This window comes from Lipotes vexillifer, unplaced genomic scaffold (genome assembly GCF_000442215.2).
Source record: "Lipotes vexillifer unplaced genomic scaffold, Lipotes_vexillifer_v1.1 scaffold100, whole genome shotgun sequence".
In the NCBI taxonomy this organism is placed as follows: domain Eukaryota; kingdom Metazoa; phylum Chordata; class Mammalia; order Artiodactyla; family Lipotidae; genus Lipotes; species Lipotes vexillifer.
The window spans coordinates 2,563,183-2,581,222 of NW_006774075.1; the positions used below are offsets into that span (position 1 = coordinate 2,563,183).

Sequence of the window (18,040 nt, forward strand, 5' to 3'; positions counted from 1 at the left end):
GGAAAAGTGGTTCAAAAATCATAAAGGGCAATGCAGATGCTAGGTACTCATTAGCACTATTACTGAAAAATCCAGTCTACAGTGATTAACTGGGGGAAAGAAAGAACTGTGTCTTTTTTTTCCAGAACTATCAAATGTGTAGCTCTTACAGGTACAGAAAGTATTATCATGTCATTAACTTGAATTGTCTCACCGAATAAGCTGATATTTTCACAGAGACACGTAAAGTCTGTCTCCAAAATGTGACTTAGTCTATGATTTTGTTGTAAAGGAATTTTGTTATAAGAAATTCCACTTCCAACCTATTGGACCTGAAAATGAGAATGAATTGTTAGTGAAAAGAGAGTGAAGAAGGAAACTTCCACCTTCCCCAGTTTCTGACTTAAGAGGGAAGGTCAGAAAAATGTTCATATAGGTAGGAGCAGGACAGAATGCTTACTGCACCTGACCCCGGCATTTAAGAACCTCCAAAGTGTGGCCCCAATCTGCCTTCCCAGTCTTATTTCCTGAATTGCCTATCTCACACTTGAGACTCTACCTGAACAAATAATAGCTCAAGGGCTGCTACTCCACACTTCACCTGTGGCAGACATCGGTAATCAATCACGTGACACCCTTTCTCACTAAGCACAGACTTGGCCTCAGAACCCCTCTCAGCACTGTGCTCTAGGTAGCCACCCCCATCGCTCTGAGCTGGCGTGAAAGATGAAACTCATTTGCCATCCCTCACACCAAGGGATGTAAGCTCGTCCCCACTCCCCCTCCTCTTTTATTCCCTTCTGCCTGGATGCATTTCCTTTATTCCTTTTCTGACAGTGAAAACTCTACTCATCCTTCAAGTTTCTGTTCAAATGGCACTTCCTCTGTGAAGAACCCTAGCAAAGTGCCTAACACGTAGACGGCTCAGTAACTTTTTTCAGTGAACAAGTGACTTAAAAAAGTAAACAGCTTCATGATGTCATCTGGCAGTATAGCTTAATGGTTAAGCATGGTGTTTGGGAACCAAACGACCTGGGTTCAAGTCCTAGCTCCATTATTAGCTGTGTGACCTTAGACAAATTACTCTACCTCTCTGAGTCAGTTTCCTCCTCTGTAAATAATGACAGTAGAGCACTGGGCGGATTAAATTAGATACTCGCACAAAGCACTTAGCCCAGTTCCTGGCACATAGCAAGTACTCAGTAAGGGAAAGTAGCTGTTAGGATTGGTAGCTGTGTTTACTTCCTGTAAAACCACCTTAAAGAGAGGGACCATGTCTGCATCTTTGAGCCTCCAGACTTAGTAGAGAAATTGGTACGTGATAGGTGTTCAATCAATCTTTATTGAATTGAACATGATACACATCATAAGGGGGTGGTGGGTACCAACAGAGAACTAGGGGAAGCTGGAGGGTAGAAAGTTAATTTCTGGTGTGGGAATCAAAAGAAAAGGAAAGTGCTTTTGGGGAAGGAGGGGAAATTTGAGCTGGCTACTGAAATATGAGTATGATTTTGCCAGGAAGACATGAAAGATGGCACTGGGGGTGGGGGAGCGTTGGGGGGCAGCCAGGGACGGCAGCTGCCTGTAAAAGAAGCTTCTTTAGCCGAGGTATAGGGGTGGAAGATCACAGACTCAAACTAGAGGGCATGTGCAGGGTGCAGGTGAGCTCATGTGTAGTTGCAAAGGAGAATCACTGCAGCTTTAACCAGCTCAGCCCAAATGGGCTCCACCGGGGAAGCCTCAGAGTGTGCTGGCCCTAGGGAAGGCTCGGGGCTGCCACGCAGCCCCACATGCTCCCTATGATAGCCGTGTGAGGGTGATGGTCACACACCAGCTAAGAGAGAAAGGGTCCTTGCCCCTTGGCTGACAGCGTTCATCACTCAATCAACAAACAGTCACCGCGAGCCTGCTGTGTGCAGGGCGTCACGCTGGGCACTGGAACCAGACAAAGCAGGACTCATGGAGCCTGTGTTCTAGTATGGAGACACTCAACAGGCAAATAAGCCATTACATATATTTAATTACAAGGTCCAGCGGTGCCAAGGCTGTTAAGGATATAAAAGGTGGATATCGATGGGACAGGAGTAGCAGGGGTGGGGCTGCCGCCTTAGATAAGGTGGTCAAGGAAGCTGTCCCGGATGAGGTGACATTTGTGCAGAGGTAGGAATGAGATAAGAGAGCAAGCCACGTAGTGATCCGGGGGAGCAACATCTTAGGCGGAGGGGACAGTAATGCAGATGTCCGAAAATGGGAGCGAACTTGGTACATCAAGGGAGAAGCAAGCAGGTCTGCGTGGCTGGGACAGGTGGGCAAGGGTGAGCGTGGCAGGAGATGAGGCCAGCAAGGGGACAGGGGCAGATTCCACAGGCCACGCTAAGGGACATGGCTGATCTTTCCTGGTGTGATGGGAGGAGCCGCCTGCAGGGGGTGCGGTGAGCTACTTGCACCGGCTGCCCTGTGAGGAACCAGGGCAAGTGGGGAGGCCATTTGCAGCTTATGGACGGAGCCCAGACAGGGACAGTGGTGGCTTAGCCTAGGATGACAGCAAACACTGGTGAGAAGCAACTGAATATGCAGTGACTGGCCGCAGATAGAGGCAGCAGGGCTAGCTGACCTGTCAAAATAGGATGTCAAGTCCAGGTGCGCCCCTAGAGCTACCGGCCTATGTGGTTGATTTCTTTCTCTGGGTGAGTCAGGCACACGTGTGGCTGGTGAGGGGCAGCAGCTGATGGCCGGTGCCCTCCCCCAAGGGAATGGACAATAAGTGGCCTCAGGCAGGGTGGACCTAGCCGCCAATGGCCCACACGCCCAGGATGCAGCAGGAACAGGTGCATCAGAAGGGCACGTGGCCGAGCCTTGGCACACACGTGTCCTGAAACGCTGCCGGCTTCTGATCTGGGGTAGGTTTACTCAGCAGGGCGGGACAGAAGCCGGCTGCACCTCCACCGACAATCAGCCCACCGGCCCGGCCTGGCACAGTCCCGGCCCAGGAGGTAAGCTGCAGAGTGTCTGGGCGCACACAGCTCAGGCCCTGGGAGCCGAAGCTAAGGCTTTGATGGAGGGGCACTGCAACCACACTCACAGAACATCGGTGCGTGGGGACTGGGCTCTCTCTTTATAAAGAAAAAAAGAAAAGGCAAGCGAGTCAGGGGGTACTTAGTTCAGACGCAGACCTCTTGTATGACATCAGGCACTTGACACGGAAAATGTCTCCCTCCACCCCACACCAGGGCTGGCTGCAGACTGTGACGAGGCCAGGCCTGAAAGCTCCCCCGTGGCGCCCTGATGCCACCTTGTTGTTCCCACTAGACTCTTGTTCTTCAGGAGCCGAATAAAGAAGCCCCTGCTGGGAACAAGCCAGAGGCCTGGCCCCCTTCCATCGCGCAGACAAAATCAAGAACAAAGGTCGTGGACACTTTGACAGGACTGCCGCAGACACTCTTTTGATGTGTCTTTTTAAGAGAGGGACAGGAAGTGCTCGCCTTTTCTTAGCCATACAAACAGTTGGTTTTGAGGGTGGAGGAAGCTCCCCACACCTATTTCCAGTGACTTTGACTCTTAGAAAAGGTTTTCCTCTGTGTTATTAGACTGGGTTCTCACCCCAAAAGTAATGGTCTGAAGGAGGCTGGGAGAAAAAAATCCCTCTGTGCTGTTCCTGAGCCCTGTGAATAGGGGAAGGAACAACAAAAGAAAAGAAAAGACGTTCCACAGTTTAAGGGTATGTTCGGGAGCCCTAAGTACTCAACCGGTTCGTAAATGACTTCATTTGAAAACTTCCAGCTTGCAATTCTGTCATTCTTCAATGAGAAATATGTGATTTGCCAAACATGAAATGGAATCATTAAGTCCTGACAAAATCAATCGGAGGCAAAGCAAAACGGTGGCTGCGTGTGCCCCATGCTTCCTTCTCCTTAACAAATTAGATACCCCTGCGGAAGGCATTCCAGACGGATACTGGCATGGGGTTCTGCCTGGAAGAGGGAGGCACACCGATCATCAAAACGCATGCAGCTCGATGATTTCAGAGGCTTAACTGCCCACCCCACCCTACCCGCAATGTGCAGACACACACACAGAAAGGGAATTTGTCTTCTTCTAGATATTTCTGTATTTAAAGCACTGCACAAACATAAGCCAGACACAGAAGAGGGCTATTAAAATAAAATGTAGGATGAAATTGTCTAGAACTACGCACACACAAAAATGCACGTAAAAACCAGTGTAAGCTGAATAAGGTCTGCAGTCTAGTTAAGAACATTAGATCAATGTCAGTTTTCTGGTTTTGACATCGTACTGTAGTTATGGAAGATGTCACAATTAGGGGAAGCTGGGGGAAGGATACAGGGGACTCTCTCCCATTTTTACAACTTCTTACAAATCTCTAATTATTTCAAAATAACGAGGTTTTTGTTTTTTGTTTTTTGTTTTTAATGCCAAATGTGTTGGTTCCACAGCAAGTGGGCTCTGGCCCTTTCGGTTTTCATTATATGCAGGGGTGTTTGGGGGTAGCCCCAGGAAATACTCACTGCCAGTGTTCTCACTGTGTCCTGAAGTCACCTTGCTCCAAACCATTCCTCTTGGAGACTAAGAGGTGTCAGGCACGTCCCTGGGTTTGCTGTCACAGGCCTGTGGATTTCCTCCACCCACCAAGCCTGCCTGGGGGTCCAGCCACTGCAACTCAAAGTCCCACCAGCTCTATTCCTGCTCTAGAGGTTCTCAAGCTTTAAGGTGCATCGGAGTCATGGGAATGTATTTAAAATGTGGATTCTAGGGCCCTGCGCCCCACAGATCCTGGCTGAGCAGGAAATAGATGAGGACTGGAAATCTGCATTTGCAACGAGAGCCCTGGTGATTCTGTTGCAGGTGGTCTTAGGCTCCCACTTTAGGAAACACTGCCCAACTCCAGGTGGGTGCCTGGGAGCATGTCTGGATAGGCTTTCCGTTGCAGGATATGGAGAGGAGCTGGCAGGCGCTCAGCATCCATACAGCAAGGTGCCCGTGCAACAATGGAGAGAACTTCAGCCCCCTTCTTCTAAATGCACGCAGCCAGAGAGCTCCAACCCCAGTGCTTCAAAGAGGCTGAGAAAGGGCACGGGAGCCTCTTCTATTGACCCTTCAGTGGCTGCGACCCTGTGACGTTTAGGATAAAATACAGAGTTGGCATTCTATCATCACTATGGCTACTAATTTTTACTGAGTGCTGATTACTGTGCTGAGCACATTTCATTTAATTCTCACGATACTGCCCTGAGGGAATTGTTATTTATTACCCCCATTTTACAAATGAGAAAACCGAGACTCTGCAAGTTACACTGGCAGAAAGTGGCAGAGCCAGGAGTTGAACCCGGGTAGGCTTGGCTGAAAAGCCAGTGCTGCACAAAAACTGACACATGTGGGATTTTTGAGGGAGACGGGGAGGAAGACTCTCCTCATCCTCATTTCTGTGGCACTAAAGCTCCTTTCCAATGTAAAGCAGATCCAAGCCTCTCAAGGTACCCCTTCCATGGCTCTTTGTCTCTCTCTCAACTCCCTGTTCAATCCTGTTCTCTGCTACTCTGTCTCTTCTCAACACCTTTTCACTTTTCCTCTTTTGTCCCCAAAGTCCAAAATTACGGATTCCATTTGCTTTGTCCCCCACCACTAATACAAGAATTTTCCCCGGCCCTCCTCTTACGAGCCAAGCTGTCTGAAAAAAAATGAGAATTAGATTCCTAGCAAGGCAAACGACCTACCATTCTCGAGAGGACACTGGGGAATCTTGTTTGCTCGAAGGTTCCAAATATAACCCATGTTCCACTCAAGGCACACCTGATGATCTTTGAAAGGGCGTTCAAAAGGTGGGATGGTCTTCAGCAGGGTATAATTCTTCGCTACAGCATGTAGCAAGTTTTCCTCCCATTTAACATTCAAGTCTCCACCGCTATGTCGGTGAGTAATCCAGGCGCGTAGTATCACCACAGATACCGAAATGGAGTGTCTGATGAAATAATCATCTCTATAAACCATGATGCTTGGAAATTTCACACGTACTATTTGTGTCCTGCTGGTGTGAAGATGTTTCTCATTCTTCCACCTTTTCTTGTACACGGGAATGCTACTTCTGAACTCAGATGAAACCACTGCTTCCAAATTGACAACACAGGGCTGAGAGCATAAATACTCCACCGAGACTTCAGAAACGTTGCGAACATTTCCTTCAAAGACAGTGAAATAAATAAAGTCTTTGTAAGCCACGCTCTGCTCAGCTCTGGGTATCACCGACGTCGTCAGGGAAGTCTGCCTACCCAAAGATGGTACAAAATTCTGAAAAGAAAAAAAAAAAATGGAGAAAGCTTAAAAATGATCATATTAGCAGATAAATGAATCATTATTTTCCTGGAAGAAAAAAATATCCATTTACATAATGCAATGAAAGTGGAAGATAAAAGATGTCGAAAGCACTACCGAATAATTGGAGAAAAACCAACATACACACAAATGAAGATTAGGCCACATTAAACTCTCTCTCCAGACTCAGTAGCATCTGCTCATCAAGATGGGACTTTCAAATCTACGTGGCAAACATTCCAGGGTTGGTTTCCAAATGATGGAGCTAGTTCACGACAAATCCAGGAGCAGTGAACGTGCCTTAAAGTGAAAAAGAGGCAATCCAGCTCCAGACATTTCCAAACTATTTTCCTGACTTCAAGTGGTGGTCAAATGCACCTAAATCAAAGGATGGGAGGAGTTCAAAGTGCACCGGAGAGAACACACATCAGGGATGCCAGCTGGCGCGCTTTTTCACCATAAGTTCTGAGCTAGGACAAGCATGCATGATGAATGGGCCAACAAGAGGTTTCTATTGCTCCAAATCACACACAGGCAGGCTTGGACCACAAACTGTGTTGTCTGATTCTTTCACCGTGGATGGCGCCACAGGTGCCAAGAGAGATTTTAGCTGTAGGTTTATTTATCTAGCTCTTCATTTTTTAATTTTTATTTTATATTGAAGTATAGTTGATTTACAATGTTGTGTTAGTTATCTAGTTGTTTACATGATGAAGCCCTCTCAGTGTGGACTTTCCTTCCAGAAGAAATCTGGAAAGTTTGGTCCTGAAATTAAGGCAATGTTTTGATCATGAGGCACGGATGGATGGATGCTAAGAGCTGTTCTAAATGTGACTTTGAGATTTAGACATCCATAACACAATAGCAAAAAGGTTACTTTGGACCAATTTACACCCATTAGAATGGCTACTATTTTTTTAAAAAAAGAAAACCACAAGTGTTCGAGAGGATGCAGAGAAATTTGGAACCCTTGTGTATCGCTGGTGGGAATGTAAAATGGTGCAGCCACTGTGGAAGGCAGTACTGCAGTTCCTAAAAAATTAAGCACAGAATTGTCATATGACCCAGCAATTCCACTTCTGGGTCTATATCTAAGTTGAAAGCAGGGCTTGGAAGAGATATGTTCATAGACTTAACACCAGGTTCACAGCAGCATTATTCATAATAGTTAAAAGGTGGAGGGCTTCCCTGGTGGCGCAGTGGTCGAGAGTCCGCCTGCTGATGCAGGGGACGCAGGTTCATGCCCCGGTCCGGGAAGATCCCACATGCCGCGGAGCGGCTGGGCCCGTGAGCCATGGCCGCTGAGCCTGCGCGTCCGGAGCCTGTGCTCCGCAACAGGAGAGGCCACAACAGTGAGAGGCCCGGGTACCGCAAAAAAAAAAAAAAAAAAAAAAAAAAAAAAAGGCTAGAGTGGTAAATGTTACGCTATGAATATTTTAACCACAAGTTTAAAGAAAAAGGTCACTGTGGTCTTCTCCAAAGAAAGAAGAAATAGGGACCTCTTTCTTCAATTCTGGCTTAGGGCTGTAGGAGGGGCAAAGGTGAGTAACATGCGAAGTCAGGAATCAGAGAATCATGTTTACAAATAGCAGACACATGGCAGAACATGGCCTGCACTCCAGTCAAACTAAATGCGAGCCCTAAGGGAACACAGCACCAAATGGCAGTAATTCTGACTGGGGGCTCTGGGAAAGGCTTTATGGAGGAAATGGCATTTCAGTTGGGCTTCGATGGATGAAGAGAAGTTCTTTAGGTAGAGAGGCAAAGGGAGGACACTGCAAGTGGTGTGAACAGCTTGAGTAGAGACATGAAAGGAGGGACAGGCGGCTGTCCTGGTGGTCTAGCAAGCAGCCGGGTTTGGCCAGAGGACAGAAGGGTTTGTAAATAAAGACACAAAAGGACATGAGAATATGAGGGTCACAAGCCCTTGGTGATAAGCCAGCCCACCCTGGTTTCCAGACGAGGACATGGCAACCCCGAGGGGATGTTCCCCGACACCCCGCAGCTGCAAGCTTAGCAGAGGCTGGCCTGGAAGCCTGGCTCCTTTTCCTCATGCGCACTCTGACATTCTCCACCCCACAGCACACACCATGAAACCAAAGATTTGCCATTCCATGGCTGCCTGGGAACTCCAGGCTGATTCTGCTTTCATATGAAGAGAGATACAGCCAGCATTTGTCCACAAGCGATGGTTTACTCATTTGGCCAGATGTGCCGAGACGTGGCCGCCTCCTCAAGATTCAAATCGAGCTATTAAGCCCATAGCAGCGTTTAGCCGAAGCCAGAGACTGCTGGTGCTGATGGGAGCCGGACCAGAGTTGTGCCCATGGGTGACCTGCGCTCCTCAGTCCAAAACCCCCAAGGCTTCCCTTTCTCAGCTCCCCGGAAGGAGACATTTGCTTATTTAGTGAGACAATAGGGAACAGAGTCCAGGATATGCTGTGGTATATTAAATATCACATTGTGTCCCTTCTCAAAGAATGACTTAAAACCTCTTCCTCGTTCTTTCCATGTATACCTTAATACCCCACCCAGGCCCCGTTCTCCCATTTCAATTTTTTTTAATCACATTTTTATTGCTGATGCTAGGAACTCCAGTGAAAACCTCTTTTAAACAGAGCTGTCTGGTTTCCTTAAATTTCATTGGAAAGTGCAGTTAATTCATTTACATCTTATTGCTAAAAATGCCCCAGCCCACTTTTCCACGTTAATAAGCACAGCATCATGCTAAATACAGTTTCATTTTTGCTTGGAGACCCACAGATTTCCAGACCCCAGGCTCATCATTGTGGAGATGGGTGGGGACAGATGAGAATGAAGGTATGGGATACCTGACAGTGTATTCTCCCCAGCACCTTCTCTTGAAATTCTGTTTTTAAGGAAATCTCCATATACTCATATGAAGAGCATTTTGTTTTCACTGGCTTCAGAGTCTCAAGTGAAGTAAATTCCAGGTTGACGGGTCCTAGATGTGCGCTATCTGACATGGTGGCCACAAGTCATACTAAGCACTTAAACCTAGATGTGCTGTAAGTGTAAAAGATACAATGGATTTCAAAGACTGAACACAAAAAAAGGACTAAAAAATCTCATTAATAATTTTTATACTGATTACATGTTGAAATGATAAGATTAAGATACAGTGAGTTCAATAAAATGCATTACTAAAATTAATTTTACCCGTTTCTGTTTACTTGTTTAGTGTGGCTACTAGAAAAAGTGAAATTACATATGTGGCTCGAATTTGTGGCTCACATATTTCTATCCAATGGTGCTATTCTAGATCTGAGGTCAGAGACTTTTCCTGTAAAAAAGGGCCATGTGGTAATTATTTTGGGTTTTTCAGCTGCTGGTGTCCATCTAGTGTGGTATCAAGAAAGCAGACATTGACAACACACAAGCCAGTGAGCACGGCTGTGGTCCAGTGCAACCTTGTTTACAGAAAAATGTAGCTGGCCGGATTGGCCCGGGGGCCGTAGTTTGCAGATCACTGTTACAGACTATCAAGCTTTTATTCTAGATAGAGTATTTGTATTATTAGATATTATTTATTTTGCCATTTTTATGAAAATGTGTTCTCGTCATTATTTTGAATTATAGCCATTTGGAAAGATGACGAGATCATATAATAATCAGCTGAATTAGAAGACCACTTAAAGTGCTATAGTTTTAAAGAACACAGAGTGACAAAAGATATACTTTTTAAAGGAATAATCACATAGGAGAAATAAGATGAATAACCCAATCAGGCATCATTTCCTATACATGTGGTTGATGGGGCTTGATTTGCTATTTTGCCAAGGGTCCCTCATGGGTATGACACCTTGCTAATGTTTCTTTCAATAAAGATCTAAGTAGGATGAGAAGTTGGAGCTAGGCTAGGAAAAGAGGTCGAATTTCATGGTCTGACGGGTCTTCCCTGACGGTCCAGTGGTTAAGACTCCGCGCTTCCACTGCAGGGAGCACAGATTCCATCCCTGGTGGGGGAACTAAGATCCCGCAAGCCACTTGGCGCAGCCAAAAAACAACAACAACAACAACAATGAGAATTTCATGGACTGAAAGAGATGTTTAAAGAAGTGAGAGAAACATTAGTGACAGCTGGGGAACAAGAGAAGAGCAACTTCAGGGATAGGGTGATGTTCTTAATATGATGGGGATATGCCAGCCCCAAAGAGGATCTCAGAGTTACTTTATGTGATTTGAGGAGCATGGTCTAAATCCCTCAGGAAGGTTTTGCAATCTTCCTTCTCGTGGGCACCTGTGTAACATAGGAAGCTGGCATCTCGTGGGTTGGAGCAGACCCAGCGGGCAGCTGCTACGCCATGAGTCGTGGCTACCTCTGTTATGTACAAAACCAACACCGATTAGAGACACATCACATTCTAAATATTGATTAAGCTGAAGCTGATTTCCTGGCTCAAGTTATGTGTGTGTTATGAGCTATTTCCTGCCAGGAAAATAAGGCAATTAACTTGAAGGGTTTCAGCTACGGGCATGACACGTGTCCAACCTTCACAGGTATTTTCACATGCCAGGTTGCACGAACATAAGCTAAAAATTACCCAAACGTTCCTTTGTTTAGAAATTATAAAGTCGGAGTCCATGTCTTGTTCTGTTACGTTCCCGGCTTATAAGATAGAGCTCGGCACATTGTAGAGTTTGGCTAAGGGTTTTTTGCTGAAACAAGTACCAGGCGTGGGCATTTCTGCCAGGTGCCTCGGTGGTCCAACTCAGATCAACTGCCCCACAGCGCTGGGGGCACCTGCATATAAACCAAAGCACTCGATCCAATCTTGAGTCCCCACCAAACTTTCCTGACATTCACAAGTTCTTTGGGGCGGGTGGGGGGATGGGGGTTGGCACTCCTCTGTTTTTCATCCAGCCTCATTAATCTCCTTCCAAAGACCATTTCACTGGGCCCCTGGGGGTCAGAGTTGACCCGGGGAACTGTGAGGTCAGAGAAGGTGGCACTCGCACCCACCTTGTCCCTTTCGGGTGGACTTCTCCCTTTCAGACAACTGCCCTACATTCTAGAACTTTTCCATTTCCCCACACCAAAAAATATAAATTAAAAATTTTTAATTTCCTGCCCCTCCACCCCCTGTTGGACTCGTGCTCATCTCGCGAGTTCACCCATGTTAATGTGATAATGAAAAACGCTGTGGTAATGTCACATGTGTGCATTTCTAGGCCAGCCTGGTGGAGATAATGCCTTAAAAACAAAGGCCAAATGTACTGCAGCTGTAAGCGAGATAGTTGCGGTGTAAAGGGCACCTCTGTGCCCCTCCAATTATGCCATTTAGGCAACCACATAGATGTTTCACCTCGGAAGCTGCTGATCTGCTCCGCACACAATGGAGCTGGGCTCTGAAAGATGCCTGAGCCCTCAAACATCTGTTTATACCAGAATGAAGCCCTAATCAAAGTCAAATTTGACAACATCCCACACAGTCACAAAACATAGATTCCTTTGTCTTTGTGTAATTGTGTATGTTTTGTCATTTTTTTTAAACAAAGACAGAAATGCGTCATTTCATGTGTGTTCCTGATAAAAGACCCCAAATTGGAACTCTAAATGCATTCCGTTCAGCCTGGGAATCAAGAAACAGATGAACTTAATGTATCTTCTGGATGGAAAAAATAATCTATCAAAACCACCTAAACTTTTTTTAGGATGAGTCCATCTCATTCCTTTAAAAATCAGTAAGAGGAAACTCTATTCAAATAACCTTCCCTTGTTCCAAAGACGTGAGAAAACTTGGCTCTTTTCTCTATATGATCCACTTATTATTCAAGGAAAGAGAGACTTGAGAAAATCTTAACTCACGTCACTTGTCTCTCTATGGGAGGTCCATTTACACTTACATGTGCATGTGGGTATGTCTGATTGCAAACAATAATTGACTATTTTTCTCATCCTTGTCCATTCTGCCCCACAGTCACCTAAGAAAACCTTGCCTCTTGAGCACCCTCTCTCCAAACTGGCTGGATCAAACTTTCCATAGGTCAAAAGGTAATTGTACTGGCTTAAGAGGCCTACGTTTCCGATTTCTGCCAACTAGAAATAAGCAAAAATTCTGTTTATGTCAACAAAGCATGCAATTAAGCAGAATGAGCGATGACATCAATATGGACTTCGAGGTCAAGATGAGCCTTGGGAAACATTTCCCAGCGGACCCGTGTGCCTTCCCAAACCTGAGAGCTGGCTAGAGAAACACCATTGCAATAATGATCAACACTCCTTGCTGTGTTGGATCCTCTCCCCCTTTTAATACTGTTTGATATGCTATTTCTTGCTAACACAAATTATGAGAGGGTAACCAAGTTTGGTGCAGTTTAATTTCATTGAGTACCTACTATTTGCTAGGCACGGGGACAAATGCAGTAAGTCTTCTCATTCACTTCTAACCTCATCCTCTCACACTGAATTTCATAGAACTTCTCCCCTCTAACCTCACAACAGCTCTCTGAGAGACACAGCATTCCAGTTAACAGCTGAGGAAATGAAATGGATTCAGAGAGGGTAAGTAACTTGTGCAAGATCAACCAGCTACTAAAAAGCAGAACCAAAATTCAAATCCATAGCTGCTGACTACAAAGCTGGTGATGGTGTGCCTGCTGCCTTCCAGAAACACCCAAAATGATGCCCTCAACTCATCCACTTGTACACCCGTCACCACCTTCTGGTTACAGGTGGGGGAATCTTGGGACTTTGCTCACTCCCGTCTTGAAAGTGTGGGGTGAGGGGCTAAAATCACATCAGATCACCATGCGTTATGTCTGGGGAGGGTAGATGTTATCTTATAAACACACACGCTGCACTGAACCGACTCCCCAGCTTGGTTCAGCCCTTCTTCGGGTGAGGCTGGGAGGCAAATGACAAGCCACCAGAGCAGAAGCTCCTCAGCAATTCCTCACATCCCGCACGCCCTCGTGCCCCCTCCATTCCTTTCTCCGGGGAATGGGATGAGCCAATAAACAGGGTAACTGAATTCACTTCAGGCTATTTATGGTCTACTCCAGTCTGTCCAACTTCTCCGTGAATTGCCTGGCCTCTTTACGCCTTCTCTTCTATCTGCCCTCCAGCTGCTCCGTTCAGCCAATTGGTGGCTCCCACACTTTTGCCAACAGGCAGCTGGAAGGAAGAGAAGGCAAGAGGTAAACACCACCAGTTGGGAGATTTTAGGGACTCTGGTTGGAATGAATGTGGAAGCTGTTGGCTGATGTGAAGTTAGAGGATGGGTCTCTGTATTTCAAATATCCATAATCATTCTTGCACAAACTGGATAATTGAAGGTCTCTATACCTCGTTTTGAAGTTCCTAGGTCCTGTGTTACACAAAGCAAGGAGTTAATGAACACTTCTGGAGGGATAACTGATGGTCTGTGGTCGCTTACAGAGAATTCTGTACAAGACTCTGTCACAGCCACTGCCTGCCGATGAGCCCCACATACATCTGTGCCACTAACGCCCTCTTGTTTCTTTGTCTTCTGGTTGTCTCACAAGTGCAAATGTCCACTCGGAATATTTCAGCTCTACAGCTGACACAAATACCAGCCATTGTGAGATTTGTTTTCTCATTTTAGGAAAAAATTATACTTCAAGACCAGAGTTCGGAAGAGACAGAATTGCCTTCTCCAAGTGCCATTGTCACAAATGGGGCTGGGCAGTCTCAGGCTGTTCTAGCCAAGTCTGGTGGAAGGTAAGAGTTAATGATGGACGAGAATGGCTAGGGAGTCTCTGAGGCACAGAAAGACCATCATGGACCCCACCACTCAGCACCCGTAACCTCAGTGGAAGCGGTTTCCGGGACCTTTTGCTTTCAAGGTGCCATCCTCTCTGAGGCTTTCTGCACCTTGACCTTTGGTGAGCTCAGAATTTGGGGGGCAGCTGCTGGAAACAGGGATCATCTTTTCAGAAATCTGCTTGGCATCGTTCTGTGACTTATCTTTCAGGCCTCGTCACAATTATTCATGCTTTGGCAGTATCCTAGCTACAGTCACAGTACTGTTCTTGGGCTGCTACTGAAGGTTATTCTGTCCCAGCCAATGGAGAAGGAATGTGCCCATCACCTCAGGACCCTGTTCTCCATCAGGGTGGCAGGGGCTTAAAGGCATCTGTCTAGAAGGTCTCTCTCAACCTCCAGCCCTTGCGAACCAGCAAATAGGTAGGGATAACACAAAACACGAGTCAGTCCCCAAATCACAGGCAATTTGTCTTTGTAATACATTCCAAGGCACACTTGGCTATACTCTTGGACACATGTTCATACAAACTCAAGTGCTAAACTCTGCCAGCTGCCTCTGGATTATACAAGGACCCCATCCTTTACCTCTCCATTGTGATGGCAAATATCTTCTGGCTTTACTTTCCTGCCCCCCTCCCCCGCCCTCTTTAACATCCTGCTTCTACTCTGTGGCCTGGGCTTCCTGCTTCGTATATCTTAGGCTACTTTAGACATGACCTCACATCCTGGTCAATTTCACAGAAGCTGCTAATTTTGAGAACTCTGCTAATGGCCCATACATCTATGCATAAGGGGAATGGGTTACAAGCAGCAAAATCCAGAAGGCAATGAATGGCTAGAACTGGGGCTCTGGAAGGAGACAGACTTGGGTTTGAAACCTGGACTACCTGTGTGGCCTAGTACAACTAACTTAACCTCTCTGAGCCTCAGTTAACTCATCTGAATGGGGATCATACTAGCTCCTACCTCACAAGGTTATTGTTCATATTAATATTGGGTAATGCATATAAATAACCTAGCACAATGCAAACTATTATTACCACTACTACCATTATTATTTAGGTTTCCAAATTATGGGATAGCTTTCTTCCTCTAGTGTCTACCTATTCCTGAGGCCCTGCTTAGCTATTCTGCTCAACTTCCACCCTCCATCTGTCCACCCCCCTGCCCTGACCAAGCACTTTCTCTAGGAAGTATTCCTTGATGTACAAGACACACACTCATGCATTTTTCTCAGTAGTTTATGTTTTTCATGTGTTCATGCAGCTGTTTTACATTTTCCCCAATTTGCAACTGAATTTCTCCAAGGTCAAGAAGGCTTACCTTTCAGCAGTTTCTCTGGTAGCACATACCTCTCGAGCAAAATCCCTACCAACGGCTAGACCTTTAGAACAAAAGGTGAAGCCCACCTTCCAAGTCACACTTTTGCTTCCCTGGGTTTTGCAAAACTTTCTCATTCAGTTGAAAAATGGTTTTGTTGTTTATTCAAGTTTTTTTTTTTTTTTTTTAACAGTACCATATCCGAAGCCCATCTGAAGGAAACACACACACTCAGGAAGCACTGACATTTCCCTCTCCATGGTAGTTCCAAAATCCATCCCTTCCTTGTCTGCCAAGACATTCATCCATGCTCTAGTTATTTTCCACATTACAGTATTTTCTATAATCTCTCTTTTTGGAGCCCTATCTCACCACTTCACTAACTCACCATAGTCTGTCCATAGCATCATTTTTGTCCTCTCTGTGATCTGTTGTCTCAAATCCCCCTTGGTCCATACAGAAATGTTATAAATTTATTTTTTTTAATTTTATTTAGTTTACTTTTGACTGCGTTGGGTCCTCATTGCTGCGCGCAGGCTCTCTCCAGTTGCGGTGAGCAGGAGCTACTATTCGCTGCGGTGCGCGGGCTTCTCATCGAGGGGGCTTTCCTTGTTGCGGAGCAGGGGCTCTAGGCGCGCGGGCTTCAATAGTGGTGGCACGTGGGCTCTAGAGCGCAGGCTCAGCAGCTGTGGCTCACCGGCCCACTTGCTCCGCGGCATGGGGGATCCTCCCGGACTAGGGCTCAAATCCACGTTCCCTGCTTTGGCAGGCGGATTCTTAACCACTGCACCACCAGGGAAGTCCCATACAGCACTTTTATACTTCCTCCATCATCTGTCTTTGCTCCTGTGGACCACTTAGGCCTTTATTGCTCTTGTTTCTCTGATTTCTTGTAACTGTCAAGAAGCAGTCTCTGCTTGCCAGGTCTTGGTATTTCCACGTGGAACTTTCCTGACCACTTGTACATTAATGTTTCACACACTGCTCTACTACGTCATTTCTGCCTCTGTGGGTAACCAGTGCATTGTGGATGGGAATCATCTGTTTAAACTGCAACCCTGTCATCTATTATGGCAGTTTTATTTATAAGCCTGTGTGCTGTAACCCTGTAGCATAAATATTCAATAATAATATCTCCTGGGTGAAAAAAACCATTCATGTTAACTGACAACTTCTTATAAAAATATGAACTAAAGCCAACCACAAAATATGGTACTGGCTTATTTTACAATATGAGGAAAAGCATGGATTGCTCAACAGGTAGATGAAGAGGCAGAATTACAATTTGCATTTTTACATCCTCTTGCTTCAAGAAGTGAAACATTCAACAAGTAAAGGGTATCAAAAGAAACTTGGGCTGAGTGGCAACTTTCTTTGGAATCAAATTCTAAATCCTGCCAATGTCTCCTAAGCAGTTTTTTGCCTCCAAGAAGAAAGTCTCCAAATAATGGCAATGCCACATAAATGAAAAGAATTCTGGACAATGACACTACTCAATTTTTTTTCTTTTCTTTTCTTTTTCAGCATTCTGTGAACTTCCTATTACATCAGTTTCATGATTCAGCATTTTCCATTTCATTTATTTACAGTAATATATGGCGAGATAACCCGAGGTTTCTGCAGGATCCTGGAACAGAAGGTAGGCTGGACAGAAATGGTGTCACCTCCTGTAAATTTACTGTTGTTTAGGAGAATTCAAAGCAGAAGAAAGCAAGCCAGCAAAGGAATTGGGGAATATTCCCCCACCTTGTTCCGAGGGTCTAAATTACTCTGGTATTTTAAATGAGTTGGTTTTGAAAAACAGATTACTGCCATTTAGTTGATGACTAAAACAAAAGCCAGGAAGTGTGCAAATTGTAAACGGACACGCATGAGCCAAACGTGTTCTCTGAAATGACAATGTTCAAGACGCAGCTAAAGTCCCCACTCTGGCGGTAAGCGTGTTACAAAGAACTAGATTTCTTGCTGGCAGCCGCAACTTGGCTGGAGTGACCATGGAGGAGTTGAAGAGCGCTGGAAATACGAGGTTCATCGCCGGGTACGTCCACACAAAACGGTCCGGGCCATGAGGACCGGGTGGAAACTAAGAGGAGGGGCGAGGCGGGTGGCATTCGCAGAGAGAAAGAGGCGAAGTTGGGCACGGGAAGGAAAGGAACCTCGAGAAGACTGTGAGGGACGCCCAGGACCGGCGGGGAGGAAGCCGGAGAGCCGTGCGCAGCGGGGAGGGAGGAAACGCGGGGTGGTGAGGCTCCCAGGTGGAGTGGGGAACAGGACTGGGTGTCGAGGGGAACCTGACCCGGGTCTGGAGCGGGTCTCGGAGAGAGAGGAAGGGACCCCGGCGAGAGCGCAGCGCCGCAACTCCGGTCCACGCACCCCTCTCCGCGCCCCGGGTACCCGTCCCAGGTGCCGGGAGCGTCCAGGGTGCGGCGGCGAGGAAGAGACAAAACTAGCCGTGCCGCACCCGCCCGCGAGGCGGAGGTCCCCGGCCGCCCCCACCCGCGTCCCCGGGGCCCCGCGCGGAGGGGAGGACCCGGGCAGGGTCCGGCGCTCACCAGGTAGCAGAGCAGGAGCAGCGCGCAGGCAGGGCGCCCGCCGAGGCCCGGGGGGACGCCGCCGCTCGGGGGGGCCATGGCTGCGGCCCGGGGGCCGGCCGCGAGCGGCCGG

At 46.7% G+C, this 18,040-nt stretch overlaps 1 protein-coding gene across 2 annotated transcripts in view; it reads right to left on the reverse strand.

The window, feature by feature from the left end:
- The window catches only part of SEL1L3 (SEL1L family member 3), a 97,794-nt gene that overhangs the window by 78,784 nt on the left and 970 nt on the right, over positions 1-18,040 (reverse strand). The window contains exons 1-2 of one of the 2 annotated variants that reach the window (XM_007448807.1): positions 17,929-18,030; positions 5,712-6,282 (exon numbers count right to left, since the gene is read on the reverse strand). In XM_007448807.1, the coding sequence (XP_007448869.1) occupies positions 5,712-6,282; positions 17,929-18,006 (649 nt within the window). In that variant the 5' untranslated portion in view covers positions 18,007-18,030. Of the gene's footprint in view, positions 1-5,711; positions 6,283-17,928; positions 18,031-18,040 lie in introns of those variants that run through there. The other variant, XM_007448806.1, reaches the window with a different exon arrangement.